The 20,545-nt window shown below is 37.4% G+C and overlaps 3 protein-coding genes across 3 annotated transcripts; 1 reads left to right on the top strand and 2 right to left on the bottom strand.

Moving 5' to 3' along the window:
* Positions 1–1,781: 1,781 nt before the first annotated feature.
* Positions 1,782–4,954, bottom strand: LOC142626904 (uncharacterized). The gene is made up of 4 exons (XM_075800624.1): positions 4,572–4,954; positions 3,386–3,555; positions 2,227–3,278; positions 1,782–2,153 (listed from the first exon to the last, which is right to left on the bottom strand). Exons 1-4 carry the CDS (start codon positions 4,952–4,954, stop codon positions 1,782–1,784), a joined length of 1,977 nt encoding a protein of 658 aa, XP_075656739.1.
* A 1,216-nt stretch (positions 4,955–6,170) lies between these two features.
* Positions 6,171–6,548, bottom strand: LOC142626894 (uncharacterized). Its single transcript, XM_075800613.1, has one exon. It carries the CDS (start codon positions 6,546–6,548, stop codon positions 6,171–6,173), a length of 378 nt encoding a protein of 125 aa, XP_075656728.1.
* Positions 6,549–14,327: 7,779 nt separating this feature from the next.
* Positions 14,328–19,982, top strand: LOC142622718 (protein unc-13 homolog). The gene is made up of 5 exons (XM_075796247.1): positions 14,328–14,936; positions 15,731–16,597; positions 17,399–17,854; positions 18,177–18,366; positions 18,458–19,982. The coding sequence occupies exons 1-5, from the start codon at positions 14,424–14,426 to the stop codon at positions 19,390–19,392; spliced, it is 2,961 nt and encodes a 986-aa protein (XP_075652362.1). The 5' UTR covers positions 14,328–14,423; the 3' UTR covers positions 19,393–19,982.
* Positions 19,983–20,545: the final 563 nt, after the last annotated feature.

Here is a 20,545-nt window from a genome sequence, read left to right as displayed (position 1 = left end):
AATAAAAAGTGCCTATTCTCAAAAAAATAATAATAATAAAAAGTGCCCCGTGAAGTGCAAACCAACTTTGCCTTTGCGGGCCATTTGTTCCAAGTGGGTTTTCTTTTTTCTTGAGTAGTGGACTTTTTCACTTTGACGTTCTAGGTCATTACTCATTACTCACAGTCAAAACTTTTTACATAAAATAGTGAGTATTATATATTTTTTGTTAAAAAATTAGATAGTCTAATTTTGTCTATACATATAACGTGGTCAACCATTTTCTCATTAATCATTTTTTTTTATGCGAACTACGTCAATTTATTAAGTAGAAGAAGAAAACATTACATCATGGACACTAACTGCTCAACAAAAGGAGGACAAACTCCTATCCAATTAAAAGAATCCGATAAAGTCTTAGGCTACGTTTGGTTGGGTGTAAAATATTTTCTAAGTGTAAAATAATTTCAGCTGAAAATATTTTCGAGAAAAGAAAATATTTTTAGGTGTTTGGTAGCATTTTAAAAAATACTTTGGAAAATATTTTCAAGTGTTTGGTTGTGATGTTGAAAATATTATAGAAAATACATTTTCTACTTGTTGCTCACATTTTCTCACATTTTCTCAGCTTCCAAACAAATATCATTTCTCAATACAGAACAACAAAACCCAAAAAAAAAAAAAAAAAAAACTCCTCAAATTTTCTCAATACAGAACAACAAAACCCAACAAAAAAAAAAAAAAACTCATCATCAAATTTTCTCAATACAGAACAACAAAACCCAAATCCGGTCAGAGAAGAACGAAGAGAGATTTCTCAATACGGACAAGACTTCTCAATACAGAACAACAAAACCCAAAAAAAAAAATCATCAAATCCAGTCAGAGAAGAACAAAGACAGAGAGAGAGAGAGAGAGAGAAAGAGAGAGAGAGAGAGAAAGGCGACTGGGTTTGACGTTGAGGCAAGATCGCGCGGCAGAGGCGAAGGTGAGCACGATCAGACCGGGTTCATCAGAGATCGTGCGGCGATGGCGATGGCGAAGACAAGATCGCGCGGCGATGGCGATGGCGATGGTGAAGGCGCGATCTCGCTGGTGCGGGTTGGGGCGCGATCTCGCTAGCGCGGGTTGGGGCACGATCTCGCCAGCGTGGGTTGGGGCACGATCTCACTCTCTCTACTCTCTCTTCGTGCTCTCTCTCTCTCTCTCTTCGTGCTCTGTCTCTCTGGATTTTTTGGAAAATTTCTATTTGAAGGTAAAATAGAGATGGAAAATGTTTTACGGGTGGGGAAGGAGTATTTTACGGTCAATGTTACTGATTTTCCGTTTGACCAAGATTTCAGTTGTTGTCAAACACCCGTAAACGTGTAAAACATTTTCTGAAAGTTATTTTCTGTCGAACCAAACGCAGCTTTAGTGTGTTGGGCTAACCCATGCGCTACTGTATTACCACTCCTAGGCACAACAGAAAACAAGCACTCACTAAACCTTGTGGCTTGTAGTAAGGAACCTGAAATCAAATTGCAAATACTGGAGGGAGGGGTGACTGAACCCATGAGAGAATTATAGACCACCAGTGAATCCCCTTCAAAAATTGCAGAACTGATACCTCGATCCCAAGCAAACCGCATTCCTTCCTCCATCGCCTTGGCTTCAATCTACAGAGGACCCAAGCAAGCATGAATCTTCTTACTCAACGCAGCATAAACCAACCCGAGATGGTCACTAATTACAACCCTAATTCCCACAGCCCGCTGTCTCTCAAATACAGCACCATAAACATTAACTTTGAACCACAGATGTTAAGGAAGAGCCCAGCCAACTTCGACCCTTGGATTCTTCATCTGAATTCTATGATTTGCCAACTGAAACTCCTCCAAATACTCCATAGTCCAACCAGCAATAACAGAGGCCGATTTATGAAGACCACTTGCCCGAACTTCATTCCTATTGGGCCAAATTCCCCAGGCAATAACAAATAATTGAGCCAAATCCTGAGCAGACCATTGTTTCATGTTTCGAGCATACCAGAGCAGATCTATAAACTCCCTTACCTCCCCCAAATCTGATCCAAAATCGACATTAGCAGCTGTCCACACCTCCTTAGCTCTAGCACAATGCCAAAGCACATGAGCCGAAGATTCCACAGTGCCACACTCTTCACAAACATTATCCTAAGTAAACTTTCAAGTAAACTTTCAAATAAACAAATTTGCTTTTGTCGGCAAAATATTCCTACAAGCTCACCAAGGAAAAAGCCTTAATTTTATCAGGCAAAGGCAACTTCCAAATACACCACCAAAAGGAAACCATGAGCTGTGGTGACGAACTCTCACCCTGATGAGTATCAGTCCTAACTTGGCGAGCAACACGATAAGCACTGCTCACAGAGAACCGGCCTGTTGGAGTAGAAGCCCAAATATCAGCAGGTAGCGATGGACTAAGAGGAATGGAGAGAATAGTCTTGGCATCAATAGGAAGAAAAACCTCATGGATGATATCAGACTTCCAAGTTGCTGTCTTCGGATTGATAAGGGCAGAAACCATGGCATCATCAGGGAAAAAATGAGGAACAGTAGCAGGTTTATACAAGGATGGGAAAGGCAACCACTTATCACTCCACAATCTTACCGAGCCTCCATTACCAATCTGCCACCAACACCCTAATTGAAAAACCTTTTGCGCTTCCATTATACTACACCAAGAATAAGATGGGTGCCTTCCCAACGATGCACTCAAAAAATCACCATGCGGAAAATATTTAGCTTTATACACCCGACAAAATAATGAGTTTGGACAATTCTGGAGCCGCCATCCCTGCTTAGCCAACAAAGCAATATTAAATGCTTTCAAATCCCGAAATCTCATACCTTCTTCCTCCTTCGAAGCACACATCTTATCCCAACTTAGCCAAGCCAATTTATTAGGGTTTTCCTGCTGCCCCCACCAAAATCGTCTCACCATACCAGCAAGTTCATCACACAAAGCATCAGGAAGCTTAAAACAGCTCATAGTATAGGATGGGATAGCTTGGGCCACTGACTTTATCAAAATTTCCTTGACAACACTTGACAGAAGCTTCTCCTTCCAGCCAGATAATTTATTCCCCAACTTTTCCTTAAGATCATTAAAAGTATTACGTTTAGACCGCCCTACCAAAGAAGGTAAACCCAGATATTTTTCATGTTGACGAATCACTAAAACCCCAAACCTCTGTTGTATTTCCTCTTGAACTGGCCTTGGAGTATTTCTGTTAAAAAATAAAGCAGTCTTATACCTATTCAACTGTTGCCCTGACACTGATTCATAAACTAAGAAGACCTACTAAAATACTTCACACTCCTCCAAAGTAGCTTGCCAAATGATCAGGCTATCATCTGCAAAAAAAAAAATAAGTGAGAAATACAAGGAGCAGCACGACAAACAGCCACTCCTTTGATATTGCCTCTTTCCACCTGTTGTCTAAGTAAACCAGATAAGCCCTCTACACAAAGTGAAAATAGATAAGGAGAAAAAGGGTCGTCTTGACGTAAACCCCTGGAAGGAATAATACGCCCTTTAGGTTGCCCATTAATCCTAACAGAATAAGTCACAGTACAAACACATCTCATTACAACCTCCACCATTCTCCTATGAATGCCAAGCTTTTCCATGATACCCTTCAAACAAGCTCATTCCACCCTATCATAAGCTTTACTCATGTCTAGTTTCAGAGCCATCTCCCCAATTTTCCTAATCCTTTTCTAACTAATATGGTGCATAGTCTCATAAGCGACAAGAATATTATCAGTTATGAACCGACCCTTAGTGAAAGCACTTGGTTTTCACTGATAATGCCAAATAAAACAGTCTTAAGCCTATTAGCCACAGTTTTTTATGCAAGTTTATAAATAACATTACAAAGGCTTATAGGTCGATACTCAGTAATCTTATGAGGATTTTTAACCCTAGGAATAAGGACAATGTGGGTGTCACTAAAATCCAGTGGGGCTATTCCATGGTTCAAAAAATTCAAGACTGCTTGTGTGACACAATCACCATAAAGAGACCAAAATTTTTTATAAAAGAGAGGGGGCATACCATCAGGGCCAGGAGCCGTTGTAGGGTGCATCTGTTTTAGCGCTTATTGCACTTCCATTGCTTGAAAATCTCGGCCTAGCAAACTGTTCATAGGATCAGAAACCACGGCTTGCACAGTGTCAGTTACTTTCTCAATTTCAGACTGGTTGGAAATGGTGAAGAGTGACAAGAAATATTCTGTGACAATACTTTCAATTGCCTCCGGAGTCTCCTGCCAAGTACCCGAACTGTCCTCCATACCCTCTATCATATTTTTCTAATTTCTATTGGAAGCTTTGACATGAAAAAATTGAGTATTTCGGTCACCAGCCACCAAGTACATATTCCTAGAACGTTGCTGCCACATGACCTCCTCGATGTCCAGCCAAGAACCCAACTCCTTCCTCACACTTCGAATTTCCTCACCATGTTGCTCGGGTTATTGTCCTAACCGTTGAACATGGGTTCGTAAAGTCGAAATACGGCGCCCCACATGGCCAAACTCAACCTTATTCCAACGTTTCAAAGCCTACCTGCATGATTGTAAACAGTTGTGAATTGGAAAACCCGAAGAACATGATAGACCACGTTCCCAAGCCTCACTAACCACCTCTGGACAACAAGGGTCACAAAGCCACATGGCTTCGAATCGAAACAACTTTCCTGTTTTCATTCGGCTCCTAGTGTCTCCGCCCCATTGAAGGCAAAGCATGCAATGATCAGACTCTATGGCTGATATATGGACCACTCTAGCATTAGCAAATTTTCTCATCCATCCTTCATTGGTCAGTGCACGATCCAACCGAGCCCATACACTATCTCCGTTCTCAAAGTGCCTCGACCAAGTATACCTTGCATCCATGTACCCCAAGTCCCTAAATTGGCATAAATCCACAACTTCCTGAAATCTATCCATTTGTCTCTTCGGTCTAAGCTGCCCTCCCAATTTTTAAGAATTACTAAGGATTTCATTATAGTCATCGATACAAAGCTAAGGCAGCGTATTGCGACATCCAAAAGCTTCCAAAATTTGCTAAGTCTCTTCTCGTTTACTAGTATCTGGCTGGCCATAAAAACCTGTGAAATGCCAACTCCCTTGCACATTACTACAAAAAACCTCAGCATCAATATACCACTGCGAATAACCCCTAATATTAACAAAAGTTTCTGGTTTCCAAAGAAGGGCTAGACCCCCACTTTGACCCTCACTTGGTACGATTAAACCTTGAGGAAACCCATGGAGTTCTGAATTTCCTTCATCTTGTGCTGTTGTTTTCTTGGAATCTTAGTCTCCATAAGAAAAACTAAGTTGGGAACTTCTTTCTCAACAATGCTCCGAAGAGCTTGAACTGTGCAGTGGTTCCCAAGCCCCGACAATTCCAACTAAGAGTACTCATTGCTTCCGGCGGTGCTGCCTTGCAGCCACCACCGATCCAAATTCATTTTTCAAAAGATCACTCACCACAAGAATTTCATCATCTCCCCTTCTTTTCTCTGTCTCTGGACTCTCTGTACACTCAGGCAGATTAAGTTTTGGTTTATGTTTACGTTTAGTGCCCACCTCCACTTCTTTAGAACCAACTGTATCCACGATCTTGGTCTGGTGCTGAAGCCTCTTCCAAGTTCTGGTATTCGGCCCATTACAAGCAATGGTATCCAGTCCACTAATAGGTAGGCCCAAGTCCACTGACAATGTCTCTATCCTTTGCTGACCCTGTTCCTCCCAACAAGTATGGATTGACTGACTGCCTTCCACCTGATTCGTATGAGAGACAATTTTAGCTAAATCCACATCAGATTGAACTAAAGACTCCACCACACCTGAGTTAGTGCCTGCCAAAGTTGAGTCCTCCACCAAAATTAATCCTACCCCTTGACTTTCGGCCCCACCCACATTCAAAGAAGATGAGTCTGATTCTCCCTTGTCATTGTGCATGTGCCCTTCTAATTCCATATCAATTTCCTTCAGGTGAGTTTGGAAAGCCTCCTCATTCCTCAAAATATTCGATACTTCTACATTTGCCTCAGACACCCTCTGCTCTCCTTCTTGTATATCAACATTACTAAGCACTTCAATACCCGTGATAATGGCTGGCCTCTCCATCATTGACTGCCCTCAGCTTGAAGTTGAATTAGGGACCCCCATACCCGCACACCCTTACCACCTTTTTCCGAAGCAAGCTTGGAGGATCAGCCCTCAACCATGAGCCATACTCTTGGTTCTCTGTTCTCAACTCTCCTTTACTTCGAAGCCACAGATCACACTCCTTAGAATCATGATTCAATACCCCACACCAATGGCAAAATATAGGTAATCGTTCATACTGAAACGACACCCAGCCCTCCCTGTCCGGACTGAAACGGACCCTTCTCCCTCTGCACAACGGTTTGTGAGCATCTACCTCCACCCTTATTCGCATAAATTCACCACACTCCGTCTCCGACCTATCATCAGAATGAATCACCCTACCCACAGACTTGCACAGACTCTCTGCCGTCTCTGTGACCATTCGTCGAACAGGTACATCATGTACCTGAACCCAAAACTTTGCAGTATCAAAGTGGAGCCTCCGGAGGGAACTATCATCCTCATACCTTCGCAACACAACTAAATATTTATCAAAACTCCATGGTTCCCCCAGCAAAACTCAGTTAGCATCAACTTCACTCTCAAAAAAAAAAATAGCAAAATATGATTGCCCATCTCTTGAATCTCAAAATCCTGTTTAGTGCGCCATAAAGGTTTTAGAGTATGCGTAATGGCTTCAATATTTAGGGCACGTTTTGTGAATAACTTAGCCGCCAACGTATAATCTTTCCTGCACACTTGGTTTTCAAAGTTGAAGACTTCGCCCCTCATGTTCAGACAGTGATAAACGGGTCTATGCCTCCTATAGGTTCTCCATTGTAGCGTAGCTATCCCACCCTACAGAGACAGCGAAAAACCCAAGCCCCAACGCAACAAGTTACATGAGGGAACCAGATTCCTACAAAATAGGAAACAATATTCTACAAACCAAGGAAGAACTAGCGCCGCCAGACCTAGGTCAGAGAAACCTAATATGATTTTTATTATATCTCATTAATCATTTAGCTCCACTGTTTACAGATTAATTTAATAGTTTTGATCTATAAATATTACCTATGTATACAAAAATAGGTGAAATCCTATAAATAAATTCGGTACTTCAACCTTTGGTGCATACAGCAATTCATATAATATATATATATATATATATATATATATATATATATATATATATATATATATATATATGTATTTATATCACTAAAAAAAATCGCATAAAAATATATACCTGCTAAGACATACTAAAAGTTCATTTAAATAAATTGTAAATGTAGATCAATCCATAAATGTCATATGCAGTGGCGGAGTTAGGATTTCAGTCTAGGGGGGACAAGATTTAAAAACAATATTAAAATCTAAAAAAAAATTAATCAATATTAATAACGAAGTAAATATATATTGCAAAAAATATGTAAAATTCACCACTTTTGTTCTATATTCTTCAAAGTATTTAAATCTAGGTTCACAGCAAAAATCAAGAGTTCGAAATTGAACGGTCAATTGATAGAAGATAAAAAAATAATTATAATAATAATAATAATAAAAAATAGAAAAAATAAGAGAGGCTTTAGAGTTTTAGTATGGGGAAATTAGTTAAAATATAATACACACAATCAATTGAAATTACATCAAATAAACAACAACAACAAAAAAAAAGATAAACATTCAACATGTCATCCATCAAATAAAAAAAATGATAAACATTCAAAATGTCGTGACAGTGAAATGCTAAAATAGAGGGACAAGATAAAAGTTTTTTCTTTTTTTGTTTGTTTAAAAAGAAATGGGATATAAAAGTTTTTATTTATAAAAAATGGGAGATAAATTTTTTTTTATTTTTTAAACAAAAATTATGATAATGTGGTTAAAAGTGCCGTGAATATCTCCTATAACTTTTTCACATTTTGTTGGTGTTACAGCTATTTTCTTGCCAATAGGAATTGCCTTTTGGTCTTTTTCTTAGGTGAGAAGGGGCCAGGGCATTTAAGTGGGTCCTATATACTAGCACATATAAGCATTTTTAAAAGGAGCCAGGGGGTGCACTTGCCCCCTCTCGCCCCCCTTGGCTCCGCCCCTGGTCATATGTACATGGACCATTGAGGGTATCTTTTTTTTTTTTTTTTAGAGAGTTTCAACTTATAGTGTCCGCTCCTGATGATAGTTCTTTATTATCAAATCAAGACATCAATCAGTTTTTGGTGTAGGCGGAGATTGAACCTCATATCTCTTATACAACCATCAGAGACTTTATCAGTTGAGCTAACTGGAACCCACGACCATTATCAATGTGGGTAGAGAAAGTATAAAAATTAAAGAATAATAATCTTAATGATCAATTATACAGATTGACCTCAAAAGAAAAAATCATCTCTAAGGAGTAAGGACCTAGGGCCATCTCGCATTAAAGACCTTCAAGACCTTTAAAACTATGTTTGGTGGCAAAATAAATAAATAAAAAGTAAGTGTTTGGCAGTCCATTAAAAATAAAACAACTTTAAAGCTTTTAGGAAAAAGTTTTACAATTCACGGTTCATATTTTATAAATTTAAAACTTTAAAGTATTATTCTATTAACCAAACATGCAAAACACTATAAAAAAAAAATTCAATCAAAGTTCTATATTTCAAAAGCTTTAGTATTAAAGTTCTACAAATAAAACTCAAACTTCCTGCTGCAATGCCAAAAAAGTATTTAGTTTAGATGACACGACCTGTTTGGTTTTTTTTTTTTTTTTTTTTTTTGGGAGTGATTGAAAACAGCTTTTAGAGGATTAAAACTTAGAACTCTTTTAGTTGAAGGTGTCAAATGTTCGACAATTTCACTTAAGAACCTTAAGGAGGGGTTTAAGCTGAAATTTGGGGTTTTTACTATTTATATATAGCTCTATAATTTATTGTTTATGTTTTATAAATTCGGAATTTTAATGCACTATTCACTATAAATTGTCAATCACTCAAAACATTAAAGAAATTTTCAACTGAAGCTCTACTTCAGACAGCAATACCAAACGATCACATTAACAAGTACATCTGCCATTTGTAGCGGAATTGCCGTTCTCAAAAGTTTTAGGACTCAATAGTTTTGTCATTATTTATTTACAAACTTTGCTACAATTGTCTTATGTGGCATATTGTGTTGTTTGTCACTAAAATTATTCATTTATTTATAGAAGAGCAGCATTAATTTAAGGCGTAAATGCAATTTTAGTCCCTACGTTTTGGGGCTTTTTCTATTTTGGTCCCTACATTTTATTTTTACCACTTTTAGTCCCTAAACCAAGTAACGCGTGACATTTAAATCCTTACTGTCACCCAACTAACAAAAAATGCTGACGTGGCTGACGGCACAGTAAAATAATAATTAAAAAATCTATTTTGGCATTAAAAAATTGCCACCTCAACATCTAAATTAATTTTAATTAAATAAAAAAATTAAAAACAAAATTATTCCATATGCATCAAAATCAAAACTCACTAACAAACCTGAAAATTTTTCATACAAATTAGATCTGTCGCAACTAAAACTAACCCAGCTACCCATATGGCAAACCCAGTACAGTTGCAACCAAGATCCGGTTTCATGCTATCACAGCACTCATGGGTTTGGATCTAATTGTGGTGGTGCGGTGCTCACTCCGTCAGATTTGCACAGATGAGAGAAACCAAACAATAGGAGAAAAGAAAAGAAAAAATGAAGTGAGGGATTTTTTTGGTTTAGGTTGAAGATTGAAGGTTAGAAAAGATTAGATCTTTGTTGATTTGTGTGATTTGTTCAAGCGCTTCGACGGCATCGACGAAAAGGGAGAGTTCGATGCACCGCCGCCACTGGTTTTGATCGGATCTAGGTTTGATCGAATCTGGGTTTAGAGCTTCTCTACCTCTCTCACACAAAGCGAAGCCAATACGATCTGTGTGATTTGTTCAAGCGCTTCGACGGCGTCGATGAAGAGGGAGAGTTCGACGCGCTGCCACCATTAGGTTTGATCAGATCTGGGTTTAGAGCTTCTCTGCCTCTCTCATGCAAAGCGAAGTCGATACGATCTATGTGATTTGTTCAAGCGCTTCGACGGCGTCGACGAAGGGGGAGAGTTCGAGCGGCGTAGCTTTTCCGATAGGAATCTCGGTCCAATTCCATCTCGGTGGAAGGGAGCTTGTTGGTGGGTGCTAGGTTCGATTGGGTTCATTGGTTGGGATTGCAAGGGCTTGTTGTTGTTGTTGGTCTAATCGGTGTGGGTTTGTTATTGTTGGTTTGGGTGTGGTTTGTTGTTGTTGGTTTGGGTGTGGTTCAGTCTGATCTATTTTGTTGTTGTTGATGTTCATGTTCTTGATTCTGGGTTTGTTGTTGATGATGTTCATGTTCAATTTTTTGTTTTTAATTTTGTTTTTAATTTTGTTTTTAATTTTTTTTATTTAATTAAAATTAATTTAAACGCTGACGTGGCAATTTTTTAATGCCAAAATAGATTTTTAATTATTATTTTACTGTGTCGTTAGCCACATCAGCATTTTCTGTTAGTTGGGTGACGGTAAGGACTTAAATGTCATGCATTAATTGGTTTAGGGACTAAAAGTGAAAAAAATAAAATGTAGAGACCAAAATAGAAAAAGTCCCAAAATATAAGAACCAAAAGTACATTTACGCCTTAATTTAATCCTCCTCTAGGTGTGGTTCTTCCTAGTCAATGTCCTTTCCACCCTTATCAAGTTAAAAAAAGATAAAATAAAATCTTTGTACAAGTAACATATTACATATGCCAGAGCTTCCCCATAAGGCAAATCATTTTCTCCAACAATGGAATTCATGGAGCATCCACGTAAGATGAGTCAAGTGTTTGAATTTGAAATGAGATATGATTCTTATCAGATGAAGGGTAGCAATTGCAATGGGATGGCCCACCAATTTAAGAAGACTAAATGCTAGCTCATGTGGTTCGTTTTCCAATGTTTGTGGCCTCATGTAATTGTGACATAAAGTCTTATAACACAAGTCAAAAGATATGGTAACCTCTTTGTATGAATAAGTACATTGATTACTAAGATTTAACATCAAAGAATATGTAAAGAATGTCTAAATAAAATAGAGAAAGAATAATGTTTGTTGGATTATTGGTTTTTTTTTTTATAATTTGATTAGCTAAAATGAAATTATAATTTTAACTAAAAATTGATTAAAAATTTAGAGATTGAAATGCTGCTTGTGGTAATTGGACTCTTTTTTTTTTTTTTTTGCTTGAATTGTGGTAATTGGACTAAAGTATACCGAAGAAAAGAAATAAATAGGCGTTGGAAGGTTAGGTACTACGTAACTATGTAAGTGTTTGCAAGTAGGTGGGAGGTTGGAAATTTGGATGGGAACATTAAGCCAAATTAAAGGCCATATTGAAGAATATATTGATTTCCAACTTTCATAGCTACTTTTCATATCTGAGCAATGTACGGACTGAGCAAACAAATGCATCAATTAATATAAGACAGGACAATGATGAATGACCAATGACCAGCCCTATTAAACAAAGAAAGAAAATGAACTGTATGTATATATTACCCAAACAAAGTGGATTAGAATTTAAATGTGCTTCACAATGGAGTAGGCCAAACTAGACCTTGGTTTCAATGATTTGGTGGCAGCTGCGGCATTTGGGTGGTGATCTAACCAAACTCAAGAAATCCATTTTTCCGCGGAAAAGGGGAAGATGAACATATTGATGATTTATTACTTCATCATCAACATTGAAGGTCCATTACCATTACCATTACCAAAATCCTACACACAAGTATATATGTTCTGTCATCTGTGTGAAATTAAAACACATTACACAATATAGTCTAAGTCTTGTCACTCTCTTTCCATTCCACATATACGTTAAGGTGTCAAACATATTTGGTGATTTTAATTTGCATTGCAAACTCAACAGTTATTTGGACCACATAATTCACATTGGAACTTTTTGTTGGAAGAAACCTGTGCTATTTAACGAGTATTTTCAATTAGAAGGAAAATATACAATGGCTTATTTGTTGGATAAAAGCGTGACAAGTGATGGAACAAGGACGTGACATCTGTAAAATAAATTGTAAAAAATGAAGATGTAGCAATTATCATGCACAACATTGGCATCAATGTAGTTATCAAAGTTAAAACAACACTTAGAAACGTGACAAGTGGCATTGGAGCCCAAGAAAGAAGAATCATGTGGAAAGAGTAACTGTGAAATGTGAATATATAACTTGAAGATTAATGCTATAGTCTAATCCTATGGAGTTGTTTAACTAAGAGATTTATTCACACCGAGTTCTATTCCAGCTAGCATGAATCAATCTTTAAGGACAACGTTATTACATAATTTTATAACTTTGTGAGATCCTTCCAACTCTCTTTAATTTTCTGTAATTGCTAAATTTTGTAGGGTTTGCATTGTTAAATCAAACCTTTTTTTTTTTCAACATAAACCACAAGAGGTCTGAAGTATAAATAGAAAACTCATTTTCAAGAAAAACACAAACTTTCCATTGACCAACGACTTATATAGAGAATTGTATTCTTGGTGTTGTATTTCCTTTTAGTTTCTCGTAGGGCTTTGTAAATTGTTCATACAAGTAGTTTACTTGTAGTTCGTTACTCTGCTAATCTTGGTTATATTTCAATACCTTTGAATTTGATTCAAGTTCTTAGTTATTACTTTCTCAAAAAAAAATGTTCTTAGTTATTAGTCTAGATCTTTAATAATCTATCATTAATTCATTATTGATCTCATTTCATGTTTGCATCAATCTATCCCTATTCAACATCAATTAGCTCTATTAGCACAATGTTTTAGCATAGCTTTGATCCACATAGCTATTTGGTACTTGTTAACAAAAGTAATTGATACACCTACAATTAGGTCGATTGAGACATTAAAACCATATCAAACAACATTATCTATGTTGTAAAGCACAAAGTCTATTATATTTTCACTGAACAATGCACTAGTTTCTTTCAACAAATACTATCCTACTCAGTAGCTTTTTTTACCAAAATAAAAATAAAATATGAGGACTAGAACTTTTACATCTATTAATTTTATTTCATATAAATCAGTGAGATTTATGTTTATTATTCCATATAGATATTGAAAATTTGAAGCTTTTTTAAGAGAGACGGGTAAAAGCATTGCCATTTTTTTATTGAAAAAATATAAAATAAAATAAAATTCGAAGGAATGGGCAATCACATTGCCACTTAAAAAAATAATTTTTATAAAAAGATATCATACGACTTCCTAACAAACTTTTCATTATTCCACATTTTGTGAAATTGTTTACAAAAAGGGTAAAAACTAAAATAAATTGTCCTAATAAATCTGTACTCATCTTTTGAAATTTGGTGCAATAGGTCGGGTATGGAATTGGGTCCAGCTGAATCCAATGGTCATATAAAGCACTTGCATTAAGTAATAAGTACTGGATTCAAAAATTAAGAAGTTGTTAAAATTTTTAAAAAAAAAAAAAAAAGGATAACTGACCTATTAATTTAATCAAGTGGCTGGTATAAAAAGTAAAAAGATGTTAATTATTTGGGCCATTAGAATTACACTCAACTCAACAGAACAGAGGGTCTTTGTTTCACTTTCACCGGATCTTATTAATCCCAAAGAAAAACTCCATTATTTTTATCCTTATCCCATAAACAAAATTGATTTATATAATAGCTCTTTGCATTTGGAAGAACTTTTTCTTCTGGACCAAAGCTCCCACCGCTGTTCTCTCTCTCTCAGCAGCACTGACCACACCAGACTAGTAAACTAGTAACTTTTCCTGCTTCTCAAAGTTCAAACCCAAATTCTCATCTCTATACAGATCTGAGATTTGAGATTCCATTCCAAGAGCTCAGATCTTCCTAATGACACAAGAGCAAAAGCACAACATACAAAACTCTCACAATTCCTCCTTCTTATCTAAAAAAGAAGAAATTCTTCGCTCACAATCACACTCGCACTCGCACTCACACTCACACTCACACTCTTCCTTTCTCTCAATTCTCAAACCATAATAATATCCATCTATCATTTCCTATTCTAAAAGTCAAGCAAGCATAAAAGCCCAACAACACCAAAACTATTCTATAATCAATTATTATTATTATTATTATTATAACCCAACTCCATTCATTCGTTCCTACTTTTTTTTTTTTTTTTTTTTGACCTTTTTCTTTTCTCACATCCCAAAACAAAACATCACTCACTCACACGCACACGCAAAGTGAGCCCACACCACACCAAACCACACTGACACAACAGCAACAGCAACAGGAAACAATGTCCAAGATTTTCAGAGACAAAACCTTAGGATCTTCCAAAAGACACAACATCAACATCGACTTCCAAGTTCCCATGCCCATGCAACCGGTGGAGCACCTACCCTCTCCATTCGGGGCTCCCAATCTCTCCGACTCGGAGCTCCGAGAAACCGCTTACGAGATCCTCGTCGGCGCATGCCGGAGCTCCGGTACGAGACCGTTGACTTATATCCCTCAGTCAGAGAAGCCAGAAAGGGCTCCTACAGTTACAACGTCGGCTTCGTTGCAGAGGTCGCTGACTTCATCGGCGGCGAGCCGAGTAAAGAAGGCGCTTGGGCTCAAAACGACATCGTCTTTTTCATCGAAGAGGAGGGTTGCCGCAGTTGGAGGAGGAGGAGAGTCAGTGAGTCAGGGACAGGGACGAGTGAAGAAGGCGGTGACTACTGGGGAGCTGATGCGGGTCCAAATGAGGGTTTCGGAGCAAACTGATTCCAGAATTAGGAGAGCCTTGTTAAGGGTCGCTGCTGGTCAGGTCACCTCCAAATCCTTTTTCGTTCACTCTCTTTGTTTCTGAATTTTACATTTTGGGTTCTTCTGTTTTTTTTTAATGGTTTTGTGGTTTGGATTCTCTGTGGAAGTTTAGATAATTGAGGAAAATGAAAGCAAGCAAAAGAAACTTCTTTTTTTATACCTGAAAATATTGAGCAAACTCAAGTGAGGACCATGTTTAGGGAGCACTAATTTGAATTTCTTTCTATATCAGTTTTTTTTTTTTAGTGTTCATTTTGCAATTTAGGTTCTCTGTGGGAGTTTAAAGTTTAGGGAAATAAAGGTAAGTATTGAATTGAGGGAAATGAAAGGACGTTAAAAATAAAAAAAAAAATAAAAAGTTTTGAACTTTCTCTCTCTTTTTACTTAAAAATAGTACCATTGAACTTGCTTGAGAACACTAATTTGGAGTTCTATTTTAGTTAATTGCTCCGTGTCAGCCTAGTTTCTTTAAGGTGAGAGCAAAGAATTATTTGATTCTAACGTATAATTTTGGTACCATGACCTTGTCCAAAGGGGTAGAGAATATATGCACTATCGGTGCTAGAAACCACTAAAAACATAAATGCCAAAAAAAAAAAAAAACAAAAGAGACAGAGAGAGAATGACTATAAGAAATGCAAACTTATAAAATGATAATAAACACAAAAAGGTGCCAAAATTTTATTTCTCAATCATAAACTAATAAGAAAAAATTAACTTAATCCATGGTTGTCTGTTACTTGTGTCCTTTTAGTCCAGTACAGTAAATTATTGAGATTCTATTTCATGAATCAGCTTGGAAGACGAATGGAGTCAATGGTTTTGCCACTTGAGCTACTCCAACAGTTTCGATCTCCAGATTTTCCTAATCAGCTAGAATATGAGGCTTGGCAAAGGAGGAATTTGAAGGTTCTGGAAGCAGGACTCCTTGTGCATCCTCACCTGCCGCTAGAGAAGACAAACACCACTGCACAGCAGCTTCGCCAGATAATTCGTGGGGCCTTAGAGAAGCCCATAGAAACTGGAAAACACAGTGAGTCGATACAAGTCTTGCGGGGTGTTGTAATGTCTCTTGCTTGCAGATCATTTGATGGTTCTACTTCCGAGACGTGTCACTGGGCAGATGGGTTTCCATTGAACCTCCGGCTCTACCAAATGCTCTTAGAAGCATGTTTTGATATTAATGAAGAAACAACTATAATCGAAGAGGTTGATGAGGTTTTAGAACTCATAAAGAAGACCTGGGCAATCCTAGGATTGAACCAGATGCTGCATGAACTTTGTTTCTCATGGGTTTTATTCCACCATTATGTTGTAACTGGTCAAGTGGAAATTGACCTGTTATTTGCATCCAATAATCTCTTGATAGAAATTGAAAAGGATGCCAAGGCAATAACAGATCCAGTCCACTCTGAGGTTTTGAGCTCTACGTTGAGTTTGATATTGGGGTGGGCAGAAAAAAGGCTTCTTGCTTACCGTGATACTTTCCACAGTGGTAATATTGAATCAATGCAAAGTGTTGTCTCCCTAGGGGTATTATCAGCAAAGATATTGGTAGAAGATATCTCACATGAGTATCGTAAGAAGAGGAAAGAAATTAATGTGCCCCATGAAAGGGTTGAAACTTATATAAGATCATCGCTAAGCACTGCTTTTGCTCAGGCAAGTTTCATTCATTCAGCATAATATCCCTAAGTATGAATATGAAACTAATATCCAACAACCCTTTGATCCTGAGATGTATATGGTACGCTTTTTGACCGATCAATTAAAATTTTCAGTTGGTGAACCCTCTGTACACATTTGACTCCAGAAAATGATCTTTGTTACAATTTTTTTAATCTTGCAGAGAAGCTTTTGACTATTTCTAACGTTTCTGTTACATGCTACCTAACCAGATTCTTCATAGATAATAAGCATTTTATGAATTGCTCCATTCTTCTCTACTCCTACGGTAGCATTCTCTGATTTTCTTGAATCTGTACTTCCCCCCTGCCTCCACAGGGGAACCTATTATTGGTTGAATTCCTTTTACTTGTCAGTCCCATTTGTAAATTGACATTTTTAATATAGTTCTGCTATTTCCTGAATTGCTCTGACTCTTAAATATCTCTGTTGGCTGAAATTGATGATCTTGGTGATAAGCTCACGTATATGGTAAAATTTTTATGTTTGGTTGCCCTTAGTCCATGGGGCTACAAACTATATGAGCGACTTTTGTGGATATATTTTCCTATATCTGGGTGCATATAGTGTAAGTTTAGACAATGCACTTTGAGCTATATACTTTTTCCTAGTGAATTTCCTTTTTCTCCCCCAGATTATGTTTGGATACATTTATATATATATATATATATATATATATATATATATATATATATATTTTTTTTTTTAACAAGGATGCTTCCCAATTTTGCCTTGAAAAATATGACTCAAGGATCTGATTTGTCTATCTTAAGGCAGAAAATGGAGAAGATGAACTCAGGCAAGCGTATATCTAAGAACCGGAACAGTTCTCTTCCTGCCCTTTCCATCCTTGCACAAGATGTTAGTGAATTGGCTCTTAACGAGAAAGAGATATTTAGTCCAATACTGAAGAGTTGGCACCCTCTTGCAGCAGGTGTTGCTGTAGCTACCCTTCATTCTTGCTATGGGAATGAGCTGAAGCAATATATTACGGGTATTAGTGAGTTGACTCCTGATGCTGTACAAGTGCTGAGAGCTGCTGACAAATTGGAGAAAGATCTTGTGCAGATTGCAGTTGAAGATGCAGTGGACAGTGAGGATGGTGGGAAGTCTATCATACAGGAGATGCCTCCTTATGAGGCTGAATCGGTTATGGCCAATCTGGTAAAGTCATGGATAAAGACAAGAGTTGACAGACTGAAGGAATGGACTGACAGGAATCTGCAACGAGAGGTATGCGATGGAAGGTTCTTGTTTCTCTAAATAATCCAAGTCTATTCGCATCTGAATTTCAGCCAGCACCTGCTGATTAGGATGCAACTTTGATATGCCTTTAATATTATGTAAATTGGATGTGCTTTTTTTTCTCATTTTTATGTGATATAGATCAATATCATCTGAAATTCAGGAGGATATGAACATTCTCTATGCATGCATATATGTGCTTGCCTGCACACACACTTCACCAATCATTTCTTAGGAAAAATAATGTGATTCTTATCTTTTTACTAGTTGTCCTGTCCATGACTAAACCTTGATGTCGTCTTTTTTGTAGGTGTGGAATCCACAAGCCAACAAGGAGCGTTTTGCTCCTTCTGCTGTTGAAGTTCTACAAGTCATAGATGAAACTTTAGAAGCATTCTTTCTGTTGCCAATTCCTATGCATCCAGTCTTGCTTCCAGAATTGATGACTGGTTTTGACAGATGCCTTCAGTATTACATATTGAAGACTAAGTCTGGCTGTGGTATTATTCTATTGCCTGTGAGAGACTGATGCATTTATGTTTAAGTTATTAATCTCTATAATGATTACCGGTTTTCTTCTGTGATCTGCAGGAGGCCGAAGTACTTACATCCCCAGTATGCCTGCTCTGACTAGATGCTCAACAGGATCGAAGTTCCATGGTGTATTCAAAAAGAAGGAAAAATCACAAATAACACAGAAGAGGAAATCCCAAGTTGAAACACCTAATGGGGATAACTCCTTTGGGATACCCCAGCTGTGTGTTCGCGTAAATACTTTGCAGCAGATTCGAACAGAATTGGGAGTTCTAGAGAAGAGGATGATTGCTCATCTTGAAAACACTGAATGTACTCTCACTGAGAATATTGCAAATGGGACAGGGAAAAAGTTTGAACTTTCAAAAGCTGCATGTGGGGAAGGGATCCAACAACTCTGTGAGGCAATGGCATATAAGATAATCTTCCATGACCTAAGTCATGTTCTTTGGGATGGCTTGTATGTTGGGGAAGTTTCTTCTTCTAGGATTGATCCCTTCCTTCAGGAGCTTGAGCAATATTTGGAGATTGTTTCATCAACAGTGCATGACAGAGTCAGAACGCGTGTTATTACTGACATAATGAAAGCTTCTTTTGATGGGTTCCTGTTGGTTTTGCTTGCTGGAGGCCCTTCTCGTGCTTTCACTCAACACGATTCTGAAATAATAGAGGAGGATTTTAAGTTTCTCACAGAACTATTTTGGTCCAATGGGGATGGATTGCCAGCTGATTTAATAAATAAGCTTTCAACTACTGTTAAAAGTATCCTCGCTTTACTTTGTACTGATACTGAGAGCCTAATTGAGCAATTCAGATGTATGATTCTTGAGATTTATAGCTCCTCTGCTAAATCAAAGCTTCCGCTGCCTCCAACTTCTGTTCAGTGGGATCCAACTGAACCAAACACAATTTTACGAGCTCTGTGTTATCGGAATGATGAGATGGCAGCAAAGTTTCTTAAGAAGACTTACAATCTACCCAAGAAATTATAACAACTTTGGGTTGTGTAGAGAAATGCATTTAAGGGCAAGAAATGCTGCTGGGTCATGTCTGTCTTTTCCAGTACATATTACACCAACTAGATGCTAAGAACTCCAACATCTCCTATGGGGGACTTCTATTGTTGGAGGAAAATTATAGCTCCTGTATAGTAATCTATTGGCTGCATTACATTTGTTCATGACTTCAGGGCATCACTAGTCAGTTATGGGAACCTCGTGGGAGCAATGGACTTGCTCCTAGGTTTATGATTAATAAGTTTGGGAATGTATTATGCAAGAGGAAGGGCGCAGATTGAAGTTTTATACTATCCCATAAGATCCTGTGAAGACAATCCTCGTGTCCAAACTACCACATAAGCATTTGTTTCACATGATGAGGTTCTTCAGCTCCCTTTGGTTATATTTCTTATGTTTCACACTGCCTAAAATGGTGAATTGCAAAATAGTAGAAAACTTCAATGATTGAAGCATTATATTTTGTATAAATTTATTATTTAAGTGTTCAGAATTTAGGCCAATAATGTGAATTGTCTTTGGTAGTAATTTTTTGGAAAACCATCACAGAAATTTGCCCCATGTAACAGCTGCCCTTGTACTGTGTTGTTACTTTCTCAGGGTTTGGGTTTAGGTTTGGTCCAGTCACTTGATTGTGTCCCTAGCATTATTATTCGTGTCAATCTACTGTAGGTCTAGGTTGATGCTGATATGGAGAAGCTGCTAGCCACTAGAGTCACTCATAGCCAACACTTAACTGGGATCTAACCAGTTAATATTTTCTGGCATCGTGGCTTGATACGGATAGAATATAATGACATTATTAACCAACAGCGCTTGGATAATAAGTATTTGGATTGGATAGGAAAGAACTTAAATTGAAAATCTTGCAAATCGTGATTCACCTATCCCAGGACTTGGAAATGCCATTGATCAGTAAAGCAGATGGTGATGTCAGATTAATTAAAATTAATCCAGATCTAGGGTGGTACTTAAACTTAACCCAATAAATTTCCCATACCTACCAAGGAGGGCAACCAAATCTTAAATCAGTGTGATTTGGTTTTGGTTAGACTTGGACATTGGTTTCAATTCTTATTCTTATATAGTATTTAGTATACACGAGTAGAATCTATTCAGTTGGATAGGA

This window comes from Castanea sativa, chromosome 1 (genome assembly GCF_040712315.1).
Source record: "Castanea sativa cultivar Marrone di Chiusa Pesio chromosome 1, ASM4071231v1".
Classification (NCBI taxonomy): domain Eukaryota; kingdom Viridiplantae; phylum Streptophyta; class Magnoliopsida; order Fagales; family Fagaceae; genus Castanea; species Castanea sativa.
This window is presented reverse-complemented; position numbering and strand designations above follow the sequence as displayed.